General features: G+C 40.0%; 1 protein-coding gene across 2 annotated transcripts; it reads left to right on the forward strand.

Annotated features, from left to right (window-relative positions):
* Positions 1 to 322: 322 nt before the first annotated feature.
* MTF2 (metal response element binding transcription factor 2) lies at positions 323 to 26,798 on the forward strand. Of its 2 annotated transcripts, none has more exons than XM_063135881.1 (15): positions 323 to 546; positions 11,102 to 11,300; positions 11,384 to 11,465; positions 12,507 to 12,602; positions 12,900 to 13,000; positions 13,073 to 13,242; positions 14,303 to 14,398; positions 14,981 to 15,049; positions 15,769 to 15,892; positions 18,553 to 18,620; positions 18,926 to 19,096; positions 21,242 to 21,350; positions 21,508 to 21,560; positions 21,676 to 21,780; positions 24,034 to 26,798. In XM_063135881.1, exons 1-15 carry the CDS (start codon positions 542 to 544, stop codon positions 24,386 to 24,388), a joined length of 1,803 nt encoding a protein of 600 aa, XP_062991951.1. In that variant the 5' UTR covers positions 323 to 541; the 3' UTR covers positions 24,389 to 26,798. The 2 variants fall into 2 exon arrangements, with proteins under 2 accessions (XP_062991951.1, XP_062991958.1); XM_063135888.1 differs by having other exon boundaries at positions 13,094 to 13,242.
* The last annotated feature ends 501 nt before the right edge of the window (positions 26,799 to 27,299 follow it).

The raw sequence follows: 27,299 nt of genomic DNA on the forward strand, positions 1-27,299 counted from the left end.
ATTTTCACATTTTTTCTTCCGTTCACCAACAACCGACCGTTTACTAAAAAGGCGAAGAGGAGGCGCCATTCAAACCCATTTCCCCCCCCTTTTTTAAAAAATAGTCCCTCTTTGTTCACCAGTAACGAAAACACCCCGGAGGCCGGTGTCCTTCCGCACTCTGCGCGGAGGGCTTCCTCGCCTCTTCTCTCCTGGCCCGCCCCTTGCTCGGGGAGAAGCGGTTGTTCGAGGCGCTCGCGCTGGCTGGCGAGGTTGTGCAGCTGAGAGGGGGGAGGGGCCGCCGAGGCAGCTCCTTTGTGTTTCCCACAATGCACCAGCTTCTCCTCCGCGGGAAAGCAAAATGGCGAAGGGCTGTGGTGGAGCCGGACTGCCCGTGAGGCTGCCTTGAGCCTCTGCCTTCCTTGTCTCCCCCTCCTCTCCCACACGCCGGAGCCCCACCGAGGCTCTTGAGGTCGCGAGGAGCCCGGCAGACGCTCGGGCACAGCGCACTGAGCGCTCTCATTTCCCTGTATGAAGCGGGTGGCCCCACTGGAGAGACCGAATGAGGTGGGTGAGAGAGGGCTGAGGTGGCTGGGTGGGTGGGGAGCTGGGCTGGAGGAGGCTTGTAGATTATGGGGGTTGGAGGGGGGAGCTTTGTACCATCCCGCTTTCTGTCTGGTCTTCCCTGCCCCCCTTCGTTTCCTCTGCTGAGAGAATATTGCCAACAGCATTTCCTCCCTCCCCACTCAAAACCCGGTTATGTGGGGGTGAAGGGGGAGCAAGATAATGAAGCCTTGCAGACACCTCGCCCAATATTTAATGGAGTTTGTAAGTACGCCTGTAAGTGTTGGTAATATAAGTAGGATCTGTAGCTGATTGTATGAAGGGGGATTCTGGTGTCCTGTGGAGATCAAAACAAAGGCGAGAACCTTTGGTGGTGGTGGTCGGGGGGTGTCACTTACTATGTTATGGCAGAACAGGCTCAGGTAAATGACGGAAGTTTTCCCTTGTGTTTGTTTCTGTCGTCAAATGGGCCACAGAGCTCTATTGTTGTTGTTTTCCTCTCCATTGTTGACAAAGGAAAAGGGACGGTGAACTTGAGTGTGTGTGTATGAACGTTTGTGAGAGAATTTCACAACGTTAAGAAAATAATCAGGTACAGTAGTGTGATTTTAGACTCTAGACGTAATGGTCTCTCAACTCCCCCCCCCCCCCAAATAGTATTATGTATTACTTCACTTACTTCAAATGGCGGTCATTGCTTCCCCATCCCCCATTTCATATGTACTGTGGCCATAGTTCTTTCCATATGCTGTTTGTATAGAGGTGTTTGTGGATGTTGTTCTACTGACATAATAACTATGATGTTGTTGTTTGCTATTCTTTTTCTGCCACATTTTTATACTGTTTTTATTCTGTTGTTTTTATGTTTCTGATGTGTTTTTTAAAAAATGTATACTTTTTAATGTTTACCATTTTTAACTGTTGTAAACTGCCCAGAGAGCTTCGGCTATGGGGTGGTATATAAATGTAACAAATAAATAAATTTATAGTACAGATTATATTCTTTTGAATTTCCAGTTTGTCTATGCTACTTGTTCTAGGGTGGACACACTGTTTTAGTTGTATTCAAATTAGCAAGGTAAATGTATTCATTCCTTGTATGAAAAACAAACTCAGTTCATGAAGTGAACTGAGGGCATCTGCTTAATTACTATGGGGGTTCACTTTCTCAAGCTTTTAACCCATTTTTGGAATACTAAATTCTCAGTTGCGCCTGGCATCTACTCCTAAAAATTCCCCAGCTCCACGTTTTCTCAGTGATGGTAGGATGAATGGGGGCAACAATAATAAAATTATTTTATGAGAAGATTATTATTTAGAGGTTATTTAACCTTGTTCTTCAGCCATAATAATATAATAATATATTTATTTCTTACCCGCCTCTCCCTTTGGATCGAGGCGGGGAACAACATTAGAACAGGAATCAATACATCTTAAAAAATCATGATTTAACATTGATCTGGATAGGCCTGCCGGAAAAGGCTAGTCTTTAAAGCTGCCTTAAAATCACACATAGTGTTAATTTTACGAATCTCCTCCGGCAGGCCATTCCACAATCTGGGGGCGACAGAAGAAAAGGTCCTCTGGGAAACTGATGTTAGCCTAGTTTTAGCTGACTGAAGTAAGTTCACCCCAGAGGACCTGATTGTGCGGGGCGGACTATATGGGAGAAGGCGATCCCGCAGGTAACCTAGACCCAAACCATTTAGGGCTTTAAAGGTAATGACCAACACTTTGTACTTTGCCCGGAAACTAATTGGCAGCCAGTGGAGTGATTTTAATGTTGGGGTAATATGCTCACCCCTAGATGTACCGGTGACCAACCTGGCTGCCATATTTTGAACTAGTTGAAGTTTCTGAACTAGATACAATGGTAGCCCTATGTAGAGCGCATTGCAGAAGTCAAGCCTTGAGGTTACCAGCGCGTGCACTACTGTCTTTAGGTCTTCTGACTCTAAGAAGGGGCGCAGCTGGCGTATCAGCTGAAGCTGATAGTAGGCACTCCTGGCCGTTGCATCTATCTGGGCTGTCATTTGGAGCGACGGATCCAGGAGCACCCCCAAACTGCGAACACAGTCTTTCAGGGGGAGTGTAGCCCCATCCAGAACTGGCTGACACACCTCCAAACCTAGGTCAGAGCCCTTGACAGCAAGCACCTCTGTTTTGTCTGGATTCAGCTTCAGTTTGTTTTTCCTCATCCAGCTCATTACTGCCTCCAAGCATGCATTCAGAGGAGACACACTATCCTTAGCTGACACTGTTATTGAAGGCATAGAGAAATATATTTGGGTGTCATCAGCATACTGATAGCACCCCGCCCCATGCCTCCAGATGATCTCTCCTAGCGGTTTCATGTAGATGTTAAACAGCATTGGGGATAGGATGGCACCTTGTGGTACACCATACAACAGCTCCTTTTTTGAGGAGCAACTATCCCCAAGCATCACCATCTGGAATCTACCTGAAAGGTAGGACCGGAACCACTGGAGCACAGTGCCCCCGATTCCCAAACCCCCCAGGCGTTCCAGAAGGATACCATGGTCGATGGTATCGAAAGCCGCTGAAAGGTCCAAAAGTACCAGCAGGGACATACTCCCCCTGTCAATACTCATGCGGAGATCGTCCACTAAGGTGACCATAGCTGTCTCAACTCCGTATCCTGCCCTAAAGCCAGTTTGAAATGGGTCTAGAAAATCTGTATCATCCAAGACTGCTTGGAGTTGGAAGGCAACTGCCCTCTCAATCACCTTGCCCCAAAATGGAAGATTTGATACCGGTCTGTAATTATTAAGGACCAGGGAGGGCTTTTTTAGAAGAGGCCGTACTACTGCTTCTTTTAAACATGGTGGAAAACTCCCCTTCCTGAGAGATGCATTAACAATATGTTGTAGTTGTAGTCTAACTGCATCTCCTCCCTGGGTGAGAGGACAAGTTGTCCTCCTTACTCATCCAGGCAGCTTGTCCACATCATCAGTACTCACCAACTGAAACTGATCCAGTGTAATCCTACTCACAGAGTTGCTGGACACTTCAGCTTCAGCTTCTGTTATAACGACGGCATCTAAATTGGCTCTTATCCAAGAGATTTTATTTGTGAAATGATCATTAAATGCATCACAGCGAACTACCGAAGGTTCTAAAACTGGGTTCAGGGGAGGAGGTGCCTGAGTTAGACCCCTCACCACCCTAAACAGTTCTGCTGGACGTGAATTTGCAGACGCAATGCGGTCAGAGAAGAAAGCTTTCTTCGCTGCTCATATTGCCACCCCATAGGAACGAAGATGTTCTCTATGACGTGCCTTGTCGGATATGAGACGAGTTTTCCTCCATCGGCGCTCCAGTCGTCGACCTTCCCGCTTCAACTTCCTGAGATCTTCTGTATACCAAGGTGCCCGATTGGAAGCAGGTTGGAGAGGACGTTTGGAGGCAATCGTGTCGATAGCCCTAGTTAGGTCTTGATTCCATCTATTGACCAGGGCTTCTACAGGATCGTCGACAATACCAGCCATAGCACCCTCTAAGGCTTTCTGGAATCCAAGAGGATCCATCAGCCTTCGAGGGCGGACCATCTTAATAGATCCGCCACCCCTGCAGGGCGGATGGTAGCCATGATATAAAAGACTTCCAAAGCAGCAGCTTCATCAATGACAAAGTCCCTGCTCTCAGGCTTATATATTGCAAAGAGGATGCAGTAATTCCCACCTTCTGTTCCTCATTGGTTCATGGTTTCAAGCAATACTCACCCACCTCCTTCTTTCCCCCTTATGGTGGATGGTCTTAGACTAGGTGACCCCTTGCCTACCTCCTGATTAGCCAAGTGGCCACTTGCACGGTGAGGTGAGGAGTTCTCAGAACTCACATCTCAGGCAACAAAAGGAGCTGCTGCTGTACTTCCAGGTCCTTCTCATTAGGCATCAGAGGTGGCATGTGCAGCCTGGCTCCAGAAGCTAGAATGGGAAGAGCTTCTAGCTGGAGTCCCATGAAGCTGAGCAGGAGGGTTGCTTGCGGTAGGCAACGTTCTGAGCAGATTACCCCCATCATTGTGCGAACCTGATCAGTGAGTTGAGAGCACTGCTGCCAGACCTCTATCCCAAAGTGTATTGACTCTCTTAATGATAGAATGCCCTGCCTCTTTTAAAACACGTTTCAGGTGTATTTCAATGCTAATACCTAAATTTAAGTTTGTATTATCACGATATTCATCTTATCATTCTGGATTTAAGCTAAGTAACTTTCTTCTAATATAATTATTGCTAATCAATACAGGTGAGAACCACACTAGCTTATTTTGTATACCAGCCCCATGTAAGAACATAAGAAATGTCCTGCTGGATCAGACCAAGGGTCCATCTAGGCCAGCACTCTGTTCACACAGTGGCCAACCAGCCATCGGCCAGGGACCAGAAAGGCAGGACATGGTGCAACAGCACCCTCCCACCCATGTTTCCTAGCAACTGGTGCACACAGGCTTACTGCCTTGAATACTGGAGATAGCACACAACCATCAGGGCTAGTAGCCATTGATAGCCTTTGCCTCCAGGAATTTATCCACTCCTCTTTTAAAGCCATCCAAATTGGTGGCCATCTCTACATCCTGTGGTAGTGAGTTCCATAATTTAACTATGTGCTGTGTGAAGAAGTACTTCCTCTTATTTGTCCTGGATCTCCCACCAATTAGCTTCATGGGATGACCCTGGGTTCTAGTATTTTGGAGAGGGAGCATAATGTCTTCCTATCCACATTCTCCACACCATGCATAATTTTGTACACCTCTATCTTGTCTCCCCTTAGCCTCCTTTTTCCCCCAAGTTAAACAATCCCAGTTGATGTAACCTTCCCTCATAGGGGGAGATGCTCCAGCCCCTTAATCATTTTAGTTGCCCTTTTCTATAAATGGGATAGGGCAAAAAAACTTGATTAGAATGCAATCCTATGTCCCCTAAACAGCGTCTGGAGGACATAGGATATTTGGGTTTTCTGGCTCAGCAGAAAGTCAGGGCTTGAAGCTAGGAAACTGCGCTCCCTTCCCCACCCCACACAGCCATTACAGAGAAAACTGTGCTTGCTGTTGCTATGAGCTTGCAAGCACAAGCTTCTAGGATTTATTTATTTATTTCATTTTTATACGGCCCAATAGCCAAAGCTCTGTGGGTGGTTCACACAAATTAAATTGAAAGGAGGCGTTCTCGGAGGTGGGGATAAGAGACTGGGGACGTGAGAACATGAGGTATCCACAGCCTCCTTTCCTTCCCCTCCAATAGACTGCCCGTCTTGCTACAATGCAGATTGGGAGGTGTGATGCAAATCCCACTCTGCATTGGATACTGGTAAAGCCTCCTTCCTTCTCCCTCTGCAGTGCCTTAGCTTGAGGGGTGGAAAAGCCTGTCTAGCTAAAATGCAGAGCAGGAGGTGCAGATTCCCTCTGCTGCATGTCCCGATATGCACTAGAAACCCATAAGCCTTTGAGTTGGGAGTTTTATGAGTACCTGGGGCACAGCCGATAGGATTGAGCCCTCTGTCTAAAGTTTTTATATCTAATGTATATACAACCTTGAAGCACCAAAACGTGACCACCAGAGCAATCGTATACATGTCTGCTTAGAAATACATTATGTTGACTTCAACAGGACTTACTTCCAAGTAAGCGGGAATTGGATTGTAGCCTATGCATTTCTGCCAGCCAAACCAATATTAATATCTGTCTTTTCATAAACCAGTAATATGCAAGGATGCAACTAAAACTCAGATATTTTTCAGTAAATACAGATAAAATGTTTCAGCCACATCTCAAAATGCACTCAAAGATAAGATTGTCTAATGCCTTTGTAAAATGATAACAGCAAAGAAAAATACTTCGGATTCGTTAAATTAAAACTTGCAAAAACTTTCAGTGCAGTATGAAGTTGTACATTATTCCAGTGCTTAAGTGGAATAAGTACTTAAGTACTTTATTGCTTTTGTACATTAAGGGGTGAGCAACCACCCCTAATTTCAAAAGCCCTTTGCTAACGAGAGAGGGCAGCAGAAAGAGTATAAATGGGTAGGCCTGCCCACTTTTTGCTCTGGCCCTGCTCACCATTGGGTTCAGCCCCACCCACTGCTAGCATGCACCACCACAGCTACCCCAAAACAGACTATCTCCAAAGGAATGTGGCTCTTGACAGAAAAAAGTTTGCCTACCCCTGTTGGTCATGGACTTCATAAATGAAAGACTCCCTTGCTCTTATTTCAGTTTCAACATCTTTTTAAAAAGTATTTCCGTTAGGATTGCAAACTTTATTGTTGTGATCAGCTAAAGTTTCAGTTGCAGATTATAGTTTGCTCCATCCCCTGTAGGGTGAGTTGAAGAGCAAAAGCTGGGGCTCTTGAAGGGCTTGCACAGACATGGCACAGATGTGTTTGCTTCTCCTTCCCTTTGCCAAATGTGATGAGAAAAATAGCATAACTGTTTTCATCTGGCCTGTATTTAAAAATATCTGTTTGCTACAATTTAAAAATAGCTACAATTTTTAAAAAATCTGTTGTTTATTAAGAAAAGCCACCTTCAAAAAACTATTTGATTAGTCACTTAAAAGCTAGCTAGGCAATCAGTTTAAAAGTTCTTAACCTGTTGTCAGCTGTACTTCCAGTCATAGCAAAGATACTTATTTTTAAATCATGGTAGTTGTATTAGGTATAAAACAGGACTTGTTATATACAACATCTAATAGCACACTGGGTGGGTTCAGGCATCACTTTTATTCATGATGGCTTAATGAGCTACACTCAGTAGCTTATTTTTTAAATAGTCCACAGTGCTCTGTGTGAACAAGTTAATAAGCTACTGTTTGTGTGTGATTTGACTTATCCCCCATCCTGCTTGAGTCCTCCCACCTGAGTTCTCTAGTATCCCATCTTCCTTTGCAGTGTTTAAGCATTCCACCCAAGTGCACAGAAGCCCATTTAAGCTGTACCCCAGTAGTAGCGGTCTTTTGCTCATTCGCTAAAGCAAGGTTGCGCATTTAACTCATAGATGGCAGCTGCAGTAGCCAGTTTAAGCTGTTCCCAATGCCGCAGTAGTGCTGTTCCCATTAAACAGAGAATTTATTTATTTTTAATTTATTACATTTATATCCCACATTTTTTCCTCCTTACGAACCCAAGACGGAATACAGAACGCTTGCAAAGAACAGAGCAGCAGCAGTAATCTGAACCATGCTTGCCACACAATTCTATAGGCAAGCAAATTAATCCACGATGCCTGACAGATGACTTAACCATGATTGGTTAAATAACCAATTTACTGCAGACCATGGGTTATTCAATGCAAATAAGCCATCGTAGATTAAAAAATTCCCAACAGACGACACAGTAAACCATCGTAGATTAAAAAATTCCCAACAGACGACACGATAACCCACAATGAATTAAATAAACTATCATGGTTTATTTAATCCATTATGGTTACTGTGTCGTCCAAACCCAATAATTGATTTCCTGCTAGCTGATGTCTGTGAGATGGGACTCATGGCAAAACTGCTTTCATACTCAGTTTTTAGCCTCTATGTAAACTAGTTAATAATTGTTGTTTATCGTAGAAATTATAGTATCAAAACTAGAATCTAGTTTTTTTTCAGCCAATTTGTATTTTGTATTAAGTATTTAATCATTTGGGCACCATGGCATTTTAGAAATTACTTTACTTAAGAATATTTGAAAACCAGTAACAAATAGAGAAATGTTAAACATGTCTATAATTATGAGTGGCTGTCCTAAAACAGGAACACTGATCAACTTAACTGACCTAGAAGTAACTAGCCAACAAAGAGTGAAATATACACCAGCTTCTGCTTTATTTTTTGAGGCTGCAAACTCATGTGCACTTTGGAGTAAGTCTTGCTGAATTCAGTGGGGCTTTCTTCTGGAAATTGGGCATAGGATCTGTCTGTAAGGTTGCGGTTTAACCAGGCATCCTGCCATCTTCCATGTGCCAAATAGGTGGCCAGCAACTGCTCTCAGAAAATGGGGAAAAAATGGCCTCAGATCATAGAATTTATTATTTTATTTATTTATTTATTACATTTTTATACCGCCCAATAGCCGAAGCTCTCTGTTCAAAGGCAGCAAGAGCGTCACCATAAGTGGTGGTCACTCTTACTGGCGGACTCTATGTTCACTGCCATTTTGTCCTGGTAAAATGAGCTGAAAAATGCATGGGGTTCCTGTCACGCAACAGGGGAACTACCATGGATGCCTGCCAACCATCTTGCAGAAGATGTTTAGTAAGCGTGGGTAGTCTGCTCACTGTTGGTAGAGAATTCTCCCACCACACAACACGCTAATCCACCATAGATCGCACTTTTGATCCATGGTGGGTTAGTGTGTTGTCTGAACAGGCCCACTAACTGGGTTTGGATGACATGATAACCCAAGATGGGTTAAATAAGCCACAATGGTTTATTTAACCCATTATGGGTTATCGTGTTGTGTGTTGGGAATTTTTTATTCAGCAATAGCTTATTTGACCAAAATAGTCCACTCTGATAACCCACGACCTGCATTAGAGGTTATTTAACTAATTGTGGATTTTGGTGGTCATCATGGGTTATTTTGGTTGCCTACAGAGTTGTGTGGCAAGAGCAGTTGAGATCGCTGTTGTTCTGTTCTTCATGGGCATTGTCTCTGTAATGGAAATAGCTTACACAGGTTATTTCAGTATTGTTTATTGGGGAGAAATGCGCAATTCTACTTTAGTGCTTCAGCATTTTAGTGAATGAGCAGTATGGGGAACAGATCAAATCAGCTATTTCAGCAATGTCTATGGAAGGAAACGCTCAACTGCGCTTAAGTAAATGAGTGGTATTAGAACACGTCTATGCAAGCACTGTTAAAGTGTCTGTGCCAGCACTGTCTATGGAGGAGAAATGTGCTTTGGCACTAACAGCGGTATTGGGAACAGATTAAATCAGCTATGTCAGTGGCGAAGATTTAAACACTGCAAGGCAAGATGGGATACCAGTGTGCCCGAACAGTAGGACTTCAGCAGGACAGGAGGAGAGCGGATTAGTCAAATTACACAATGTAGATGAATAAGTTTATTAGCCCGCTTGTGTGGAAGGGCAGCATGGATTATTGAAAAAAATAAGCTACTGTTAATTGAACCACTATGAGTTTAAAGTGACATCTGAACCTGCCCACTAGGTCCACTTTGAAAATGGTGGGAATTGTTTCTATATAGGTAGGATTTTGCTGTAAGTCTGTGATGTACCTCATTTGTGTACTTACCAACATTAAAGTGGTGTATAGCTGTTATTGGGGACTTCTACTAGCTGACATTCTGTATGGATGACTTCCATTCCTTTCTGCCTCTGTACTAGTGTTCCTCTGTGCTTCTTTGGAAAACGATACTGGGTTCTGTTCACTTGTTAAAATTCAATAGATAAATTTTGGGGTATAGTTGAGCACCTTTCACATATTTCCTCTTATACGTTGTTGTGTAGAGAATGTAATGGACTGGGCAATAAAATGTTCGTTTGATTTCCTTGTCACTATAACAGTCCCCAGTTTAAAAGAACAAGAGCAATGTTTACTCAATTCCCTTGCAGCTCTTTGTAAGTGCCTTACTTGTGATGCACTCCTCCAGTACTTCTGCAAGGACTCATTGAAGTAATGCATAGGTACATAGGAAGCTGCCTTACACAAATCAGAGCATTGGTCTATATAGCTCAATACTGTCTAGTCTATACTGACTGGCGTTGGTTTTCTGAGATTTTAGACAGGCATCTTTCCCAGCCCTTACTTGAAGATGCCAGGGATTAAACCTGGGGTCTTTTGCTAAGTATGTGCTGTACCACTGAACCCTTCCCTAAAATTCTACTTGAAACACCACCTGGACTCAAACCTGGAACCTCTAGAAGTCCAATGTGCTGTCAATTGCACCATGGAGCCACCTAATGCTGTATGTGGACAAAGACAGAAATTACTCTAGGCTTATTGCTGTACTGTATGTGGAAAATGACAACTGTCTGTTTTGTCAACATTTTTGATGGCATTCATAAGGACTGTTGCACGCCTCAATTTTGAAGTAGGACAGGCTTCAGATGACCTCCAACAACCATAGGCTTAACATGCAGATTTCATTTTCATTTGAAAGTACTACAGACAGAGACAAGATGTAAACAAAACTTCAAAGAACTAGGCTAACGCTGTAGAAATCACGGCCAACTCTATCTTGATATATAGGAATATGACCTATTTCCCCAGCCTTATATTAAACTATTGAACTACTTGCAATTGCTGAGGAAAAATGTGGCAGGCTAGGCTAGCTTCACCTTCCAAAGCTATGTCTCAGACATGCCTTCATGTTAGTTTTACTTTAGCCTCCTGTGTTGAATAGGTATATCAACTTAATTAGATTTGTATTTGTTTAAATGCCAGTGTCATGATCAGTACATCCTTGTTAGCCCTTAACATAAAGGTTTTGGAAGTTCCAAAGCGACCCTCTTTATATTATTACTACAAGGAAAAGAAAATGTAAGAGAATGTTCACATTAATTCTGTTTTTGGTTTTTAATTTTAGAGACTCTACGGGGGTGGGTAATTCAGTGGTCCACAAGCGGTCTCCTTTACGCCGAAACCAAAAACCACCAATATCCTTGACCAAACTGTCCTCACGGGATGGACAGAAAGCCAAAAAGCCAGTGTGCAAATTTGAAGAAGGTCAAGATGTCCTAGCTAGATGGTCAGATGGCTTGTTTTATCTTGGAACTATCAAAAAGGTAATTCATTTCTAATAGCCTTGTTAAATCAAAATTGTTCTTGGTGTTTGTATATGACAGCTTCAAATTTCTTCTCATTTTAGATAAACAAACTTAAGCAGAGCTGCTTCATTATATTTGAAGACAGTTCCAAGTCCTGGGTTCTCTGGAAGGACATACAAACAGGCAAGAACTTTATTTTTGTTTAGCTTTTTTACTGGTTGGTGGGAAACTTCAGACTCCCTCCCCTACTATTTCCGGACCCCTCCTAGTGAGATGTCTTGTAGAGCAAGGGTGAGGAATATTTTCCAGCTCAAATGCCACATTTCTTTGTGGGGCCACATGCCAGTGATGGGCAGAACCACCCCACCACCACAAACACTAATTTAAACCTTCCCTTCTCTTCCACCCCTCTCCTTCCCCTAGTGCAGCAGTTAAGCTTAGGAATGGACCCTTTTCCCTAAGTCCAGTGCAGTATTTTGGGGGATTGGCAGCATGTGAGGAGTGGAAGGTTAATCTTCCCTTCCAAGCTGCCACCTCCTGAAAATCCCGTCCCTCCCACACGTTTCCACCTAATTAGGTTTAGAGGGAAAAGTTTAAACCGAATAGGTATGAGGGTAAGGAGGGAGGCTGCAGGTTTGGTTCAAAGACTCAACAGACTGAACCTGGCCCACAGACCAGAGGTTCTCCGCCCCTGTTGTAGAGGGAGAGGAGGAAAGTTATGTCCTTGATTGGGGGTGCCTGGGTTTATCACACTGTTAGGTCCCTTTTTTCATGACTGCAGTGATCTAGTATGAACTGCAATCAACATTAGCTTTAAAATATTTCTTGTATTCATTGCTCCCTTTTCATTCACTTATCCTGTCTAACTCCTTCTGCCTCTCGCCTATATTGTAGAAGATCTATCATCTTGGCTTTTTGAAAGGGTGTGAAATGCAGCTTTTTAATTTAGTATTTTAAATTATGTTTTAATGATTTATGAGTTTTAATGTTCCTTTTTATTGTGTTAAGATTTTATTGTTTTAAATTGTTTATCACCTTGGTGGCTTTTTAGCAAATAAGGTGATATTTAAATGTTAATAAATAATAGAACTTGGCTAGTATCTACTGGGTCCACCTACGAACCCTATTCCACCTATGTATTGTGTGTGTGTGCGCGTGCATTCTAATCACAACTACTTCAATAGCCTTATGTTAATGTAAATCATGTCCCTTTTGTCTTTGCAGGAGCTACTGAGAGTGGGGAAATGGTCTGTTCAATATGTCAGGAAGAATATTCAGAAGCACCCAATGAAATGGTTATATGTGATAAGTGTGGTCAAGGTAATGTGACTTTTTTCAGTGTGCAACAAAAATAAATGGACAAGCAATTTAATATATCGTTCTGGGTATGGAGATATTTGTATTGGTATGGTTAAGGTCGCATAAATGCAGCCATTGTTGGATACATATTTTATCTGCTAATGTATCAGAACATTTGATTTATAATGTTAATTAGAAAATAGATTGTGGTTCTGCATTGACTTGTGCCAGAAAAACTTGCGTTAAGACAGCAAGGACTTTCAGTGTCCTTTCAAACTGTGAAAAAAATCTCTTTTCCCCCTTCCCCTTTAAATTCAGGTTATCATCAACTGTGTCACACACCAAATATTGATTCTAGTGTGATAGATTCTGATGATAAATGGCTCTGCCGGCAGTGTGTCTTTGCAACAACAACAAAGGTAAGTTAAATACTTAGTAAAGTGGCTTCAGTTGAAAGTAGGGCTTGATTTTTATATGGCATTAGATAATAGTATTTGCTGCTTTTATTCCAGAGAGGTGGTGCGCTAAAGAAAGGACCAAATGCCAAAGCACTGCAAGTTATGAAGCAAACATTGCCTTACAATGTAGCCGACCTTGAATGGGATGCAGGCCATAAAACAAATGCCCAACAGTGTTATTGCTACTGTGGAGGTCCTGGAGAGTAAGCATATAGAAACTCCTATGAAAAGATACTTGCTCTCAAATGTATTCCTATATACTGTACTTGCCAATCATATGTATGCGAGCTGAGTTTCAGAAATATATGCATGTATTCGTAAGACAATTCCACTGACCATATTGCCCTATTGTATCAGCAGCATCAGGTTTTCGGTACACTTTCTGTTCAGTTTTTGAAGTCTACATTTAAAGAAAAATGGGATAGTTAAGCTGCAGTCCTATGCACTTAAGTGACACTTCAACTTTGGTCAGCCAGCAAGCCAAGATATTTTAAATAAATACAAGTATCTAGCATGAGCTAAATTCTACATACCATGAAGCACAGGGAAGGCCCAGTCTCTCACTAATAAATAATTAATGAAGCTCCCAAAACGCAGTTGGTATCTGAATGTAGATAACAGTTAAGATACATTTCCAGGAGTAGTTCTCATATATAGGTAGAACCTAGATAGCTACCAGCTGTGTAGTGTAGTTTTCATCTTGCTCTACAGGTAGCCAGTGTAAAGAGTGCTGGGTGAGGATAATATGTTGCCTAAGCCAATATGCACCCCTTGGACAGTATCCTGAAGCATAGTTAAAGACTCACATAATCACTTAGGCATTGATAACTGTGAAAGGGTTGATGAGAGATAAATACAAGCGTAATTTATTCAAGTAATTATGTAGCTAAAGACAGTGTCTTTGAACTATGCCCAAATTCAGTATATCCTAAGATTCACTTACACGTATACATCTCTTAATTTTTTTTACTACAAAGGCATTTTTTATGTAGAAAGAATGTGTACATCTCTGAAATGAGTTTTGATTATTTTGCTATAAGTACACAGGTCAGGAAGCCACTGTATGTGGTGGCTTTCTATTTGCATATATGCAACATTATTTATATGTGACATAGTCTATACAGAGTGCATGGTGGGATAATTTTATCTGCTTTTTAAAACTGAACTACCAATATATCAAAATGAGGTATATTTGCACTAAAATAGGGAACACTTGCCACATTACAATTCAAATCTTTTTTTCCTTTCTTACTTTTAATGAAGCTGGTATTTAAAGATGCTACAGTGCTGCAAATGTAAACAGTGGTTTCATGAGGCTTGTGTGCAGTGCCTCCAAAAGCCAATGCTTTATGGTGACAGGTAAGATTTTTTTACCTGATCTTGCTGTGTGTGTATATATGTTTTTACCTCTTGCTTGGGGGACAACAACTGTTAGAACATCCTATGTTTATGTTCTGTATAGCTGTATTTATGAGATTTTTTATGATTATTTTTGTACTGTTTATTATGTCTTAACGTTAATATTGTTCTTAACTAAGGTTCTGCATTTTTATTTGTCCTCTGTCTTGAATTCGGTTATATCATAGGAAGGTAGGACACAAATGTCCAAACAAAATGCCTACAAAAATGTGTACTTAAGTATATAATTAATTTCATTATGTTCCTAAAAGTATATTTAATGTATAGGCAGTCTTAAGTTATTTTTAGTTCACAAAGCTGAATAGAAAATGGATTCAGGTCTTGCTGCCATTCATCTCAAAGCTGCCAATTAACTTTATTGTTTAGTCATTGGATGTAACTTCAGCTGTGCAAGCATATGCTGACTTCTTTGGGGGTTTTTAAGTCCTAGACATCTTACAAAATGGATCTCTTGCAAATCGTGTTGATTACAAGTAAACACATTCACTGCATTGAATATGCCTTTCCAATTTTTTTTTTAAGGTTTTATACATTCATTTGTTCAGTTTGTAGTTCTGGACCAGAATACCTCAAACGTTTACCCTTGCAATGGTAAGTACAGTTAGAATGCAGTGGGAGAAACCAAGTTTCTTATTATATATTTACTTACAGTAGCTCTGTCTTGTCAAGATGCATACTTTTGCCCTTCCATTGTCTATCTAATCAAGACACAAGTTGTCCTCTTGCAACTATGTGAATAGTATCACTTTATTGCTCTCTTCCTCCTGGCTGGCTTCAAAATGTCCATTAAGCAGCCATATAACATGTTAATAAAGCTGTAAAATTCTTATGATTACTTTTATGTAGCAAAGGGGTATACAACCTTTTCAACCCTGAGGGTTGCTTGGGGGCTACACATGTATGTGCATGCGTTCCAGCAATCCTGATAAAGGTTGCTCTTTCTGCATTACTAGTGACGATCTATCTCTAGGGGAGGGAAGGGAACAGCCTTTTCTCCACCTCTCCCACTCCCCATGGTGGAACTGATACAGATACCTTTCCTCAACACTAAGAATGGTAGGAAAAGAGCATTTTGTATGGGGATATCTGGTGGAGGTAGTGGAAAGTACAGGCAACAGGGAAATCTGGAAGTGGGGGAAGGACGGAGTAAAGGCCTTGGAGGGCCCCAGGCAGTGTGCTGCTGAAGTAGCACATTAAGCCAGCTTGTGTCTAAAGAGCCCTAGCTTTCTTTTTCTTCTAGTCAGATTGTGATCGCATTTACAACACGTTAAAATATGCTAATTGTTTTTATTAAAACTTTTGAATTCTAGGGTAGATATAGCACATCTATGCCTTTACAACCTAAGTGTTATTCACAAAAAGAAATATTTTGATTCAGAGCTTGAACTCATGACATACATTAATGAAAACTGGGACCGACTCAATCCTGGTGAAGTAAGTTGTTGAATTATTCTTATTGGTCATGTGTGTGGTTTCATCCATAAGATTAAATTATTAACATCTGTAGAATTTTTAAAAATTGCTTAATTCATTTACCGAACAATTATACAAACTTTAAGAAACTATCAGGATTACTATTTTAGTTATATGGTTTACTTTTAGAGAATTACATTAAGGTTGCACTCCAGAGACTTGTACATGTACACTGCTGATTACAGAAAAAATCATTTTTTGCTTTCTGTAGCAGTGAGAAACTAATGTTGCAACTTGTGAACGGCATCATCGCCTAATGTTCATATCCAAATTATTATAATGCATTTTGTTGCATTACAATCTGAAGAACTATATGTTACAAGTAACACAGAGCTGTTGCTCGGAACTGCAGCCTTGTGTTGTGTTTCTTCTCCCTCTGTAATGTGTAGCATAACTTACTCCATGACAAAACATTGTTACTGGGTGGGCCAGTTTGAACAAGTGAACTGTGCGTCATGGTTTATTTAAGCGACAGTGGGCTTCAATGCACTTGGGCAGCCATTTTGAATATTAACCTTCCAGATACAGTTTGTTGTGTCATGTGAACCCAGGCAGTGGAGGTTGTGCAAGGGTTAACCCAACAACAGGCCATGGGTTATGTGAGGGTTGTTTAACCCTCGCACAATCCCCAACACAACAAGCTGTAGCCAGTGTTGAATACTCAAATCCTGCCTGGCACATTCTGCAGCCCACCATGGCTTAAATAAACTATGATGGGCTGTTTTGGGTTGGTATGTCTTCCCACCTCTGTGCTACGTAACTGACTGTTTGTGAGGATATGGAAAAAAACAGTGTCTGGACATGGATAGGTTGACAACACATTTAAAAAAGGGGTGAGCATAACTGTTGTGAGGATAAAATAGAGAGGAAGAATACGTATGCCGCCTTGAATTCATTAGAGGAAAAGAGGCAGGATATAAATGTAATAGTTTTTATTTATTTTATTTAAGTCAACACACGACTTAATAGCAGCTCTATTTTGCTTAGAAGCTTACAGTATGTTTTGGGAGGTACATGCCACTTAATGGGATCTGGTTTCCTTTATGCATTGAGTGGAAACTGAGATACAGTTGATTGAAACATAATTTTGTGTATAATGCAATATGGTTTAGGTACCACTGCAATATGAAACAAACATCCTACCTACATGCCACTTAATAGAATTTATTTGTGTGAAAGTATGCTTAAAAGTGCAGTATTCCTTAAATGGAACATCAGCTGTTTTCAGTAGTACTTACCTCTAAGAATAATTAGGATCTGGATGTGAAACATTTGTTGTCTTCCTACCTGCCAATATAGTGATAGTCGAAGCAAATCCAGTGTCAAAAAGGGCGTGCCAGTCGTTACTTCTGAGGTGATTATTCTGATTACTTTTCTCAAACTGCTGCTAATCTAGAAAAGATCTAGGATTTGAAAATTATTTTAAATAAAAATGTTACTTTAAAAATATACATACACAAATACAACATTTTAAATAGACTGAGACAGAAGAATACAGAACATGTACTGTCACGAATAAAGCATTGTTTTGTTGCTGATACTTGCCTAAATTAATGTTTAACTTTAAAAACAACTTAGCTGTCGTTAAATTATTTAGAATTGTAGATAAAAACCACTTTAAAGTGTATTTTTAAATGGCTGTGTACTCAGAAGTGAAAAAGAAATCTATAGTTACAGGCTTCCAATTCTAAAAGGGATCCTCCTTTTGCATTGGGGGTCAGATATAGATATGGAGCTTCTGAATCCTTTTCCCCTCACATTTGGAAACACCTGGTTTAACAATCCTATAATCTAGCTGCTTTCTTTGGAAGTCAAATATATGTTGGTAGGTAATTTTTTTAAGATGCTGAATATTAGGAGCTACATAATATTTTATAGTCTTATCACATTTAATTCCAATGTTTTATTTCAATCCAAAGAATCCAAAGTTTTATTTCAGTCCAGAAAGCTGAGCTTTTCACTTAACTGTCTCACAAAAAAGTCAAAACTCTAGTTCTGTTGAAGTTATTTATTCTATCAGTTACAGAATGCATTTTATATTTTGCTAAAAGGCCAAGCATTTTTATTTCATTAATAAAAGAACACCCATAAATATGAATGAGACACTTAGTCAAACAGATGTAGACTTTAGCTTTATTCTCATTTCATATTATATGGGCTTTCTTCTAGGGAAGTTACCCAACATGTCAATGCATTCTTTCTTTCTCTTGCCGTAACTGTTGGGTTAGCTTGCTGTCATTTCAGTAGAGTATGGGTTGGATCCAGGATCTGCCTTTTTTGAGGCAAAAGTCCCTCTGCCTGATTTTTGGGGATCCCTTTCCCCAACACACCACAGCCCACTCCATTCAGCAGGGTTTCTTGGTTCTCTGTGTAGCGTTTACAGGAGGCTGCTGTGGAAAGGAATGGACGGGGAAGTCCCATTCTGCCAGTGCAGATGATCCAGTGTAAATCTGGATCCAACCCTAAGTATTCTAGAATACAACTTTGTCCTAGCCAATTCATGTAGGAATTCTAGAATTCAGCTGTGTTCTACAACTCTTTCAACTGCTGAGTACATTGTTAGTGTTTAGGAATTGTACTGCAAATTTTAGTAGGTTAAATGACTTCTTAATACTTTACAGTTGGCAGACACACCAAAATCTGAAAGATATGAGCATGTTCTGGAAGCATTAAATGATTACAAGACCATGTAAGTTGATGGGCCGTTTATGCATTTTTCTGTTTGACATTGTTTAGTCTCATGCAGATGCTAGCATTTTGAAATTCTTTAGAAATGTTCCCTAAAAACATACACATGGCAACAGAAAGCATTATTGTAAAATAGAAAAAAGTTAAGAGTTAATTGAGTGTTTAGCTATCTTTTTTTCCCCAATCTTGGCATTTGAATGGGATTAAAGCAGGACCATAAAACTGTAAACTGAATTGTGGTTTTTGTGTATATCTGAATAAATACTGTGCATCCTCATTTTCTGTATTTAATATTTAACAATTCAGGTTTATGTCTGGAAAGGAAATAAAGAAGAAAAAGCATTTGTTTGGCTTGAGAATTCGTGTTCCTCCTTGCCCACCAAATACTGCTTTTAAGGCTGAGAAAGAACCTGAGGGAACTTCACATGAGTTCAAAATTAAAGGCAGAAAATCATCTAAACCTGTGCCTGATCAGAGGTAAAACTACTTAGCAACTGAAAGATATTATTTTCTCTTGGAGTAGATATCTTTCCACAAATAGCTGGCAAAAGCATTTCTGACACATTGAGTATTCTAATCTTGAAATGTACAAATATTCAGTGATATCTGATATTATGTAAGTGAAATGCAAGTTTGTGTAAATGATCTTTAACATCCCCTCCTTTATCCCCCATAAGCCTTTCCAAAAGTTTTGGGGACCTACCAAGCATTGTGGGTATGTGGGTGGGTGTAATCGCCAAAATCAAGAATTTTGCGTGTGTGCTGCAGGATTCTTCCATTTGATTTGTGGACAATCCATCCCACCGCCTTCCACTGCAGCCACATAAATTACAGTGCAGAATGCTCAGAAGGTCCATCTCTGATCTTCTGGAGAGGCTATTTTGGGAGGATGCCCCAGTGGAGAGGAGGAGAAAGGAAAGACTGTTCAAACTGCTGAGATTTTTAGCTTCTGCCATTGAATCATTGTTATATAGCAATGAAGGCCTTGCAGCTGGATGTGTGCTAGGTTTCACATATCAACCGGGTTTGCATGACACAACAACTCACCAGGGGTGGTTGTCGGGTTATCTGAATCGGGCACACTTTCCACGGGGTGGCTTATTTTTCATGAACAAGCCACGCGGAGAACCCCTGCCTTGTTGGGTTATTCATACCCATGGTGGGTTGTCATGTCGTCCAAACCCAGGAGACCCAATTTTATCCTGGGTTGTACCAATTGGCTACAGAGCCTCTTGGCAAGAGCAGACTGCCCTTCCACCGATGCAGAAATTGCACTTTGTAAGGACTCTTGTTCATTCCCTGGCTTTTTTTTTTTAAAAAAATGCTTGTGGCATATGTAGCGGTGAACAGGTTAGTGCGCTATAGTGTTTCAGTACCAATTCCAATTCCAATTGTTATTTATTACGGTCGCAGACCAGCAAAAAATAGTGTTTTAGTAGACAAACACTGCCAGGCAGTGGGAATGGGAAAGTGTTGCTTTCTAATAGGCAGGAGTGTTGTTTATAGTTTAATATATCACTTTTAAAGATCAGGTAATTTGTATAACCTGTGAAAAAAATTTCAAAAAACAAATTTAGGTAAGTGGTTAATGGTTTTGCAGTGAGGAGTGTGAGGTAACAAAACATGTACTCTCCTGGCATACGGCCTTGCAAATTACAATGGATGAACTTGATCAATTAAAGTTTATTGATCTTTCTTACTTTTTCTTACATTTATATCCTGCCCAGTAGCTGAAGCTCTCTGGGTGGTTCACAACAATTTAACACTAACAGAATTCTCTACTTTACCTAATACTTCTGCTTGATTTTTTTTTTTTTTGCTGCATCATGTATTACTAGATTATTTTTCCAGTTGAGGTATGGCCTTTAGTTTATACTAGTCTAAAGATCTGTCAATATGGGGATGGAGGACTCCCAACACCATTCCTTATCCGTTACCTACATTAAAATTAGTTTCTCTTGGCTCACAGCAGAGCAGGAAGCTACCACAATCAGCACCCCTTTCAGCATTTCTGCTTCTTGCATAAGGCAAGACAGTGGAAGTTGGCTGTTCTTCATTTACTTGGACTAGTGGTAACTGCATGGGCTTCATGCACAGACTTGCATTTCCTGCAGTGGCTTTCTTTTCTGCTAGAGTGTGACAAAAGGGCAGAAGTCCCAGCAGCTTATATATTTAGTTACATGTAAGGCCAGTTCAAGTGTCACAGTAAATCATAAACTAATTGTCAGGCATGAGTGGAGCATGCTGCTCACTTCTGCTTTCTGTGGACAACCTATGCCTGGCTTGTGCGTGTGACATGCAAACTCAGAGGACTGGGTTGTTTAGGGGCTAAACAGCACGACAACCAGCACTTTGGGTTCATACATCACGCTTGCAACCTACAAATGGGTTGATTACAGAAAGCAGAAGTGAGGAGCACTCTGGAGGCAATTTAACCTACAATTTTCATTATGTGCAAATCGGGTCACAGAGAAGGAAATCTTTATAGGTTCAAGTAAAAATACTTTCAGAAGAGTAAAAATGTTTAGTACAACTGATCAAGGTAAACAAAATTGTAAATAACAATCAAATATAGCCCAACATGGTGTTGTCTTAAAAACAAAACTCTGGGCTTTCTTCTAGGGAAGTTACTAATGGTGTAGAGAGAAAGGGGAAGAAAAAATCTGTAGGTCGTCCACCTGGCCCATATACCAGAAAAATGATTCAAAAAATGTCTGAGCCATCTCTTTTGGTAAGTGGCATTCACATTGATTTGCATATGACTTTCTTGACTATAAATGGCCACTGTGTTAAACTGTATTAAAATAAACTGCTTACACTACCTGGAAAAGTTAAATATTTACAGAGTCTGAAAAGTGCTGTCCTTTTTTTCCCCCACCTTGGAAAAGGAACCTGTTGTAGTGCAAGAATCCCCTACTTTGGAATTACCTAGCAGTACAGGGTAAGTAGGAAAAACTTATTACAAACTTTTTAAACAACTGATTGGCTAATACCATGTTTGATTAGTTTTTAATATTTGGATTACTTTGATCACATGACAACATGAAATGGCTTAGGAGATCTGATGGAACTGTGCACTCATCCAATACCTCAGATGTGGAATCAACAGGTGCTGCCAGTACAAAAGAAACTACCTCAAACAGTATTTCCAAGCATTACAGGTATGCTACAATTTAATCTATTCCACATATATGCAGTGAAGGGTTGTAATATATACTGGAAAGCCAAGTAATAAACCTTATAAATTAAACATATAACCTTGGATCCTAAGATATTAAGGATGTTCACAGAAAGGAAGTTTCCTGTCCCTCACTTCCCCTTGCAGTCATCTGTGAGCCCTGAAAAGTTTCACTGAAAGGTCTAGGGTGCTTTCTGAACAATTAAATGCTTGGTTGCCTTGTTGGATGACGTACACCAGGAGCTAAACAAGGGAAGCATTTTCCTGTTGATTTTGCTGGCTTCCAATTTGTTTCCAATTCAAGGTGCTTTTGCTTCCCTATAAAGTTCTAAACTGCTTGTGGACAGGGTATCTGAAAGACCATTATCCTCTTCTGAGGCCCTGCTCTATGTTCCACCTTCAAAAGAGGTTCAAAAGACAGGGCCTTTTCTGTGGTAGCATCCTGACTGTGGAATTCCATCTCAAGGAAAGATTGGCCCCATCTTTGATTAGCCTGAGGCAGGAAATAAAAACATTTTTACTTTTCTTTTAATATGAGACTGAAGGTTTCTGTCCCATTCTTCTTTGTTTTAAAATAGCTCTGGCCTTAATGTAGTTTATTGTTTACATTTATTTTGATGTATTATCTTATCTTTGGTTAGTGCAAAAGGCAGTTATAAATAAAGTCCCAGCTTTATGCATTTTAAAGCATATATGGTCATATGCTTGGAAAGAAGTTCTGTGGGATTTTTTTTATCATAAAGATGTGTAGCTTTTGAGGCTGTAAACAACACTAAATTCAAACACTATTTTGGGTATAACTTTAGAGCTCTTCTCAATCTAGAATAAATGTAGTATTTAAAACATTTATATACTGCCCTTCGTTAACAAATTTCAGGGTTGTGTACAATATTAATTATAGTGCCAGTTAAAATTGAAACAAAAATCCACAATAAAAAGTCATAAGTATATTAAAGGTGAAAGCTTACCCTGTGTTATATTTAACTTAAACTGTGTAGATGTCATACCATAGTTAATCACTGAAACAGTCCGACCTCATTATGTTGGCTTCCAAAAAACAAAATAGTACAGATCAGTTGTCCTCCAGATGCATTTCCAAGAAACAAAAGCTGTGCAGTAAATTAAGCATCTAGTTATTAAGTTCTCTCTTAAAATTTTCAACGTTCTGTCATTCTTGCATGGGGATGTTTTGGTGTACGACTTTCCGAGCCAGCATAGCCAATGGTGAGGGATGATGAGAATTGTCACCAACACATCTGGAGGGCCACAACTTGCCCACCTCTGCAGCATGTAAAAAAAAAAGGAATTTGGAGCAGGACTATGTACATAGGAAAGGAACCTCTTGTGCAAGCACTGAGTCATTACTGACTCTTGGAGGGATGCCAGCTTTCGTTGACGTTTTCTTGGCAGGCCTTATAGTGGGGTGGTTTGCCGTTGCCTTCCCTGGCCGTTATTACCTTTCCCACAGCTAGCTGGGTACCCATTTTACCGACCTCGGGAGGATGGAAGGCTGAGTCTTCCGCTGGGATCGAACTCAGGCCGTGGGGAGAGTTTCGGCTGCAGAAACTGCTGCTTTACTGCTCTGCGCCACACGAGGCTCATAGGAGCAGGTTTAATCTCCAAGTCAAAACTGTACCTGAGGGGCTTTCCTTTCTTTCCATATACTGTGAAGGAAAATGAGTTACTACACATGGGGGTTCCTGTAGTGGCAGCAAATACTTTCTTCCCCTTCCTAAAATTGGGTGGCCAAGCCCCCACTGATGGGGATTCCATAGGGAGATGCAATATGTAAAATGCACTGCAAAGGGTCAGGGATCCTGGCAGTATTCAAGCAAGCTACAAGCAATGTCAGACATTTCTCTAATTATTGTACTAAGTAATGCTTTAGGCATGTGTTCAAGTCAGCAGATCCCATATATAGTATATAATCAGCCACGTAATCTGTTTTTCTTATACCTAATAAATTGAGGAGCAAAATCTGTCTTAAAACCATGGATGCCCAAACCATTAAAGTAGGCATTGGTGCACAGTGTGGCTTTCACTGACACAGCTGGTCCTGTCATTCCTTGAATATCTTTTGCTTGCAATGTTTCTTCACTGCCTAGCTGCCTTTGGCAGTGATAGCTGTAACAGCACTAACAGATTCTGGTGTGGTAGCATAATGACCTGAGTTGATGTACCGTATTCTAAATTATATTTTAAAAATATTGAAATTAATGTTTTGTGTGTTCTGTAGTTTATCTGACTCTAGGAAAAGGACACGTACAGGAAGAACTTGGCCGGCTGCAATACCACACTTGAGAAGAAGAGGGCGCCTTCCACGAAAAACACTCCAGATTCAGAATTCAGAAATTGTAAAAGAAGATGAAGGCAAAGATGATTATCAGTATGATGAACTCAATACAGAGATTCTGAATAACTTGGCAGATCAGGAGTTACAACTTAATCATCTCAAGAACTCTATTACCAGTTACTTTGGTGCGGCAGGTAGGATAGCTTGTGGTGAAAAATACCGTGTTTTGGCACGTCGAGTGACACTTGATGGAAAGGTGCAGTATCTTGTGGAGTGGGAAGGAGCAACTGCCTCCTGACTCTAGTATTGAACATTGTTTTCTGTGCTGCCCTTACCTATTTATAAGGCACAGTTTATAAACCACGAGTGCAGAAGGAAAGTTTTTTTGATATTTGTAAAAATGGAAACCAAGTTAGCCTTAACACATGCTTCTTAACAGTACAAACATTGTGATAAAAGAGCTACCATTTTTAAAATAAGGCTAGATTCCTAACTTTTTTTAAGATGAGGATTTAGATTGTTTTAGGGTTGGAATCTGGGATTTCAGTTGCTTTAAAATGTGCACGAGTTCAAAAGAGACTTGTATAGAGTACATTCCATGGATACATTTTGTGGGTAGGGAATATTTTCTGTAGCTAGGACAAATTTTTAGTAAGATTTGTAAACTTTTCTTACCCAAATGTTTGCAGAAGTGTATTTCTACTTTAACAACCCTAGATTTTCATAAGGTGCAGTGTATATAATTCCTACTGAGGACTGTAAAATATTGAAATCTTCTTTCAAGGAAAGTGTAAAAAATTATATTGAGCTTGTAAATTGCTCTGTGACTAGACTTTGTTGTCTTTTTAATATATTCTTTGCATGTGTGTATATATACACATACAGTGTGCATGTGTATATATGTGTGATTGTGACCTATGCAATACAGATTATGGGATCTGGCAGCTTTTGACTATATATCCCATAATTCTTTTATCAGGAATAGTTGCAGTATTTTCACAGCAGCATTTCTTCTCAGGCTTTATTGGGTGCTGTTGCCACATACTACAGAATATGTGTCAAATAAGTGCTGTATGTTCTGGCAGTGAGTGCAGTCATTAATGTCATATGCCTTAGAAAATAATTCAGGCTGCAATCCTGCACACAGGGCCCGGTGATGAAGAGATTTGGAGTACCTCTCAGGTTCACATGCTCTCTCTTTCCTGTGCAAATTCCCTCCCTTAGCATTAATCATGTTGCAGTGCTACATCTTCACTGAGATTCATGCTAGCCATGGTTGCCTCCAAGTTAGCTCTGGGAAAAGATGGGGATTGAGAATAGGAGAGGGAGTACATGCTCCTGCTTTCTTAGCCATGGTTAAGAGATCTGGAACTGTTGCATCTATCCTGGGCCAGGTTGCTTGATATTGCAATTCTACACCCACTTACCCGGGAGTAAGCCTTGTTGAACTCAGAGGGACTTACTTCTAAGTTGACATGTATAGGATTGTGCTTTAAACCTCCTTGACTTTAGCAGCCTTGACTGTGCACAGTATTGCAGCCTCAATTTATGTTGGAGAAAAGTTAGCTGTTTGAGACACAAATCAGGACTTGAAAATTAGAACACGAATTTTGCTTTGGAGAAAAATTCTAAGGATTTGTGACATGTTGATTGTAAATTTTGTCTCCCAATTACTAGAAAAAGAAAAAGAAAAAAGTCAGCAGGAATCACACAAGATTCCTTTTGTATGTGATTTTTGTAGTATGTTTAATTAACATAGTTGGAACAAAGTGTTTAATTGCACAGGGTCAACAAACAGTATGTTGCCACTTGAAGTAACAGTACTGCTTTTATTACAATATTACCTCTTCTGTTATTATAAATATGAATCGAGTTTTAAATGGATAACTTTATTTTACTTGTAAAATAACAAGTTTTTTCCCCTGGGGTTAGATGTACTTCTTCCTTTGCGTTTTTGTTGTAATTTTTTTTGCCAAAGAGTAAATGTATTTTATTTTGATGGTTTCTCATTTTACTGTCTACTATTTTGCTGTCAGACATGAGTTTGCCAACAAAATAAAAATGTGACATTAAATAATTTCATAGCAATTTAAAATAGGGTTGTATGGTTAAACCTTATTCTACTACTTAATTATTTTACTTTTAAAAAATACTGTTATGATTGTCAAGGAAAAGAATCTCACCTTTTTATATAGCCAAAGGAAGCATAGACAGAATTTGTTGCCCTGTGCTTGTGGTTGGCCTGAAAACTTACAAGCTTTACAAAAATAATTAAAATGTACTTCTGCTTGCCTTCACTAAAAATGTGGGTCTCTTTCCCTATCACACAGTCTCAGCTATTAAGTTGAAGTTGCCTTGCCTGTAGCTGCAATATTTTGATAAGACACAGATTACTTTTTGAATGTTGGTCTCTTGGGATAATACAAAGTGTAGTTGTCTTGTAATGTTACTCACAACCAGTTTTTTATTAATTTCCTTTCTACAATCTTTGTAATTCACATTGAACACCAGCAGTATTTGCAGTAGGGCTTCCATATAAAGATAGCAATTGGAATCTAGTAGGGGGAGAAAACGTGACAAACTATCAACAGATTTAATTGTGAATGTGTGTTTGTTTTCATTTTGTCATGGTGGTTGACATGTTTGTATTGCTGAAACTGTTTTCTAGAATTTTAAATCAACATTAAATGTGTGTATTTTTAAGACAACTTCTTTGTGTTTTCATTTATTACCCATGTGTGAACTATAGCTATAAACTTAAAGCCTTATTTAGGGTACAATCCTATGCACATTTAGACAGAAAAAGTGCTACAACTCCCAGCATTTCCAAGCCTGCATGGCTGGCTGGGAAATGCTGGAACTTCTGCTTATACATAGGAATGTGTCCTTAAGGATGTTTTCTCCTAAGTAAATTCAGTGGGACTTCTGAATAAAACATGGTAGTGGCTGGGGTTTTGATCAGTGTGTTTTAGGATTGTACGCAACACAATTTACTAACTGCCCAGTTCCAAGCTAATCTCAGAATTCTTACAAACTTCAATGGGACTTGCTTCCAAGTAAGCACTTCAGCAACTGCCCAGTCCTAAGCTTGTTTAGGACAGTATGTAAACAAGATAATCTAGTCGTGCAATCATATGGGTATTTGGAGATAAGTTCATTGAATTCAGTGGAATTTACTTCTGAGTAAACCTACATAGAAGTGGGCTCCT

Source organism: Elgaria multicarinata, chromosome 1, assembly GCF_023053635.1.
Source record: "Elgaria multicarinata webbii isolate HBS135686 ecotype San Diego chromosome 1, rElgMul1.1.pri, whole genome shotgun sequence".
NCBI lineage: Eukaryota > Metazoa > Chordata > Lepidosauria > Squamata > Anguidae > Elgaria > Elgaria multicarinata.

Coding starts and splice junctions, on each gene's coding strand:
- MTF2 (XM_063135881.1), top strand. Junction 11,466..12,506: donor CTGGAAGGACATACAAACAG/GCAAGAACTTTA, acceptor TTGTCTTTGCAG/GAGCTACTGAGAGTGGGGAA. Junction 14,399..14,980: donor CCAATGCTTTATGGTGACAG/GTAAGATTTTTT, acceptor TTTTTTTTTAAG/GTTTTATACATTCATTTGTT.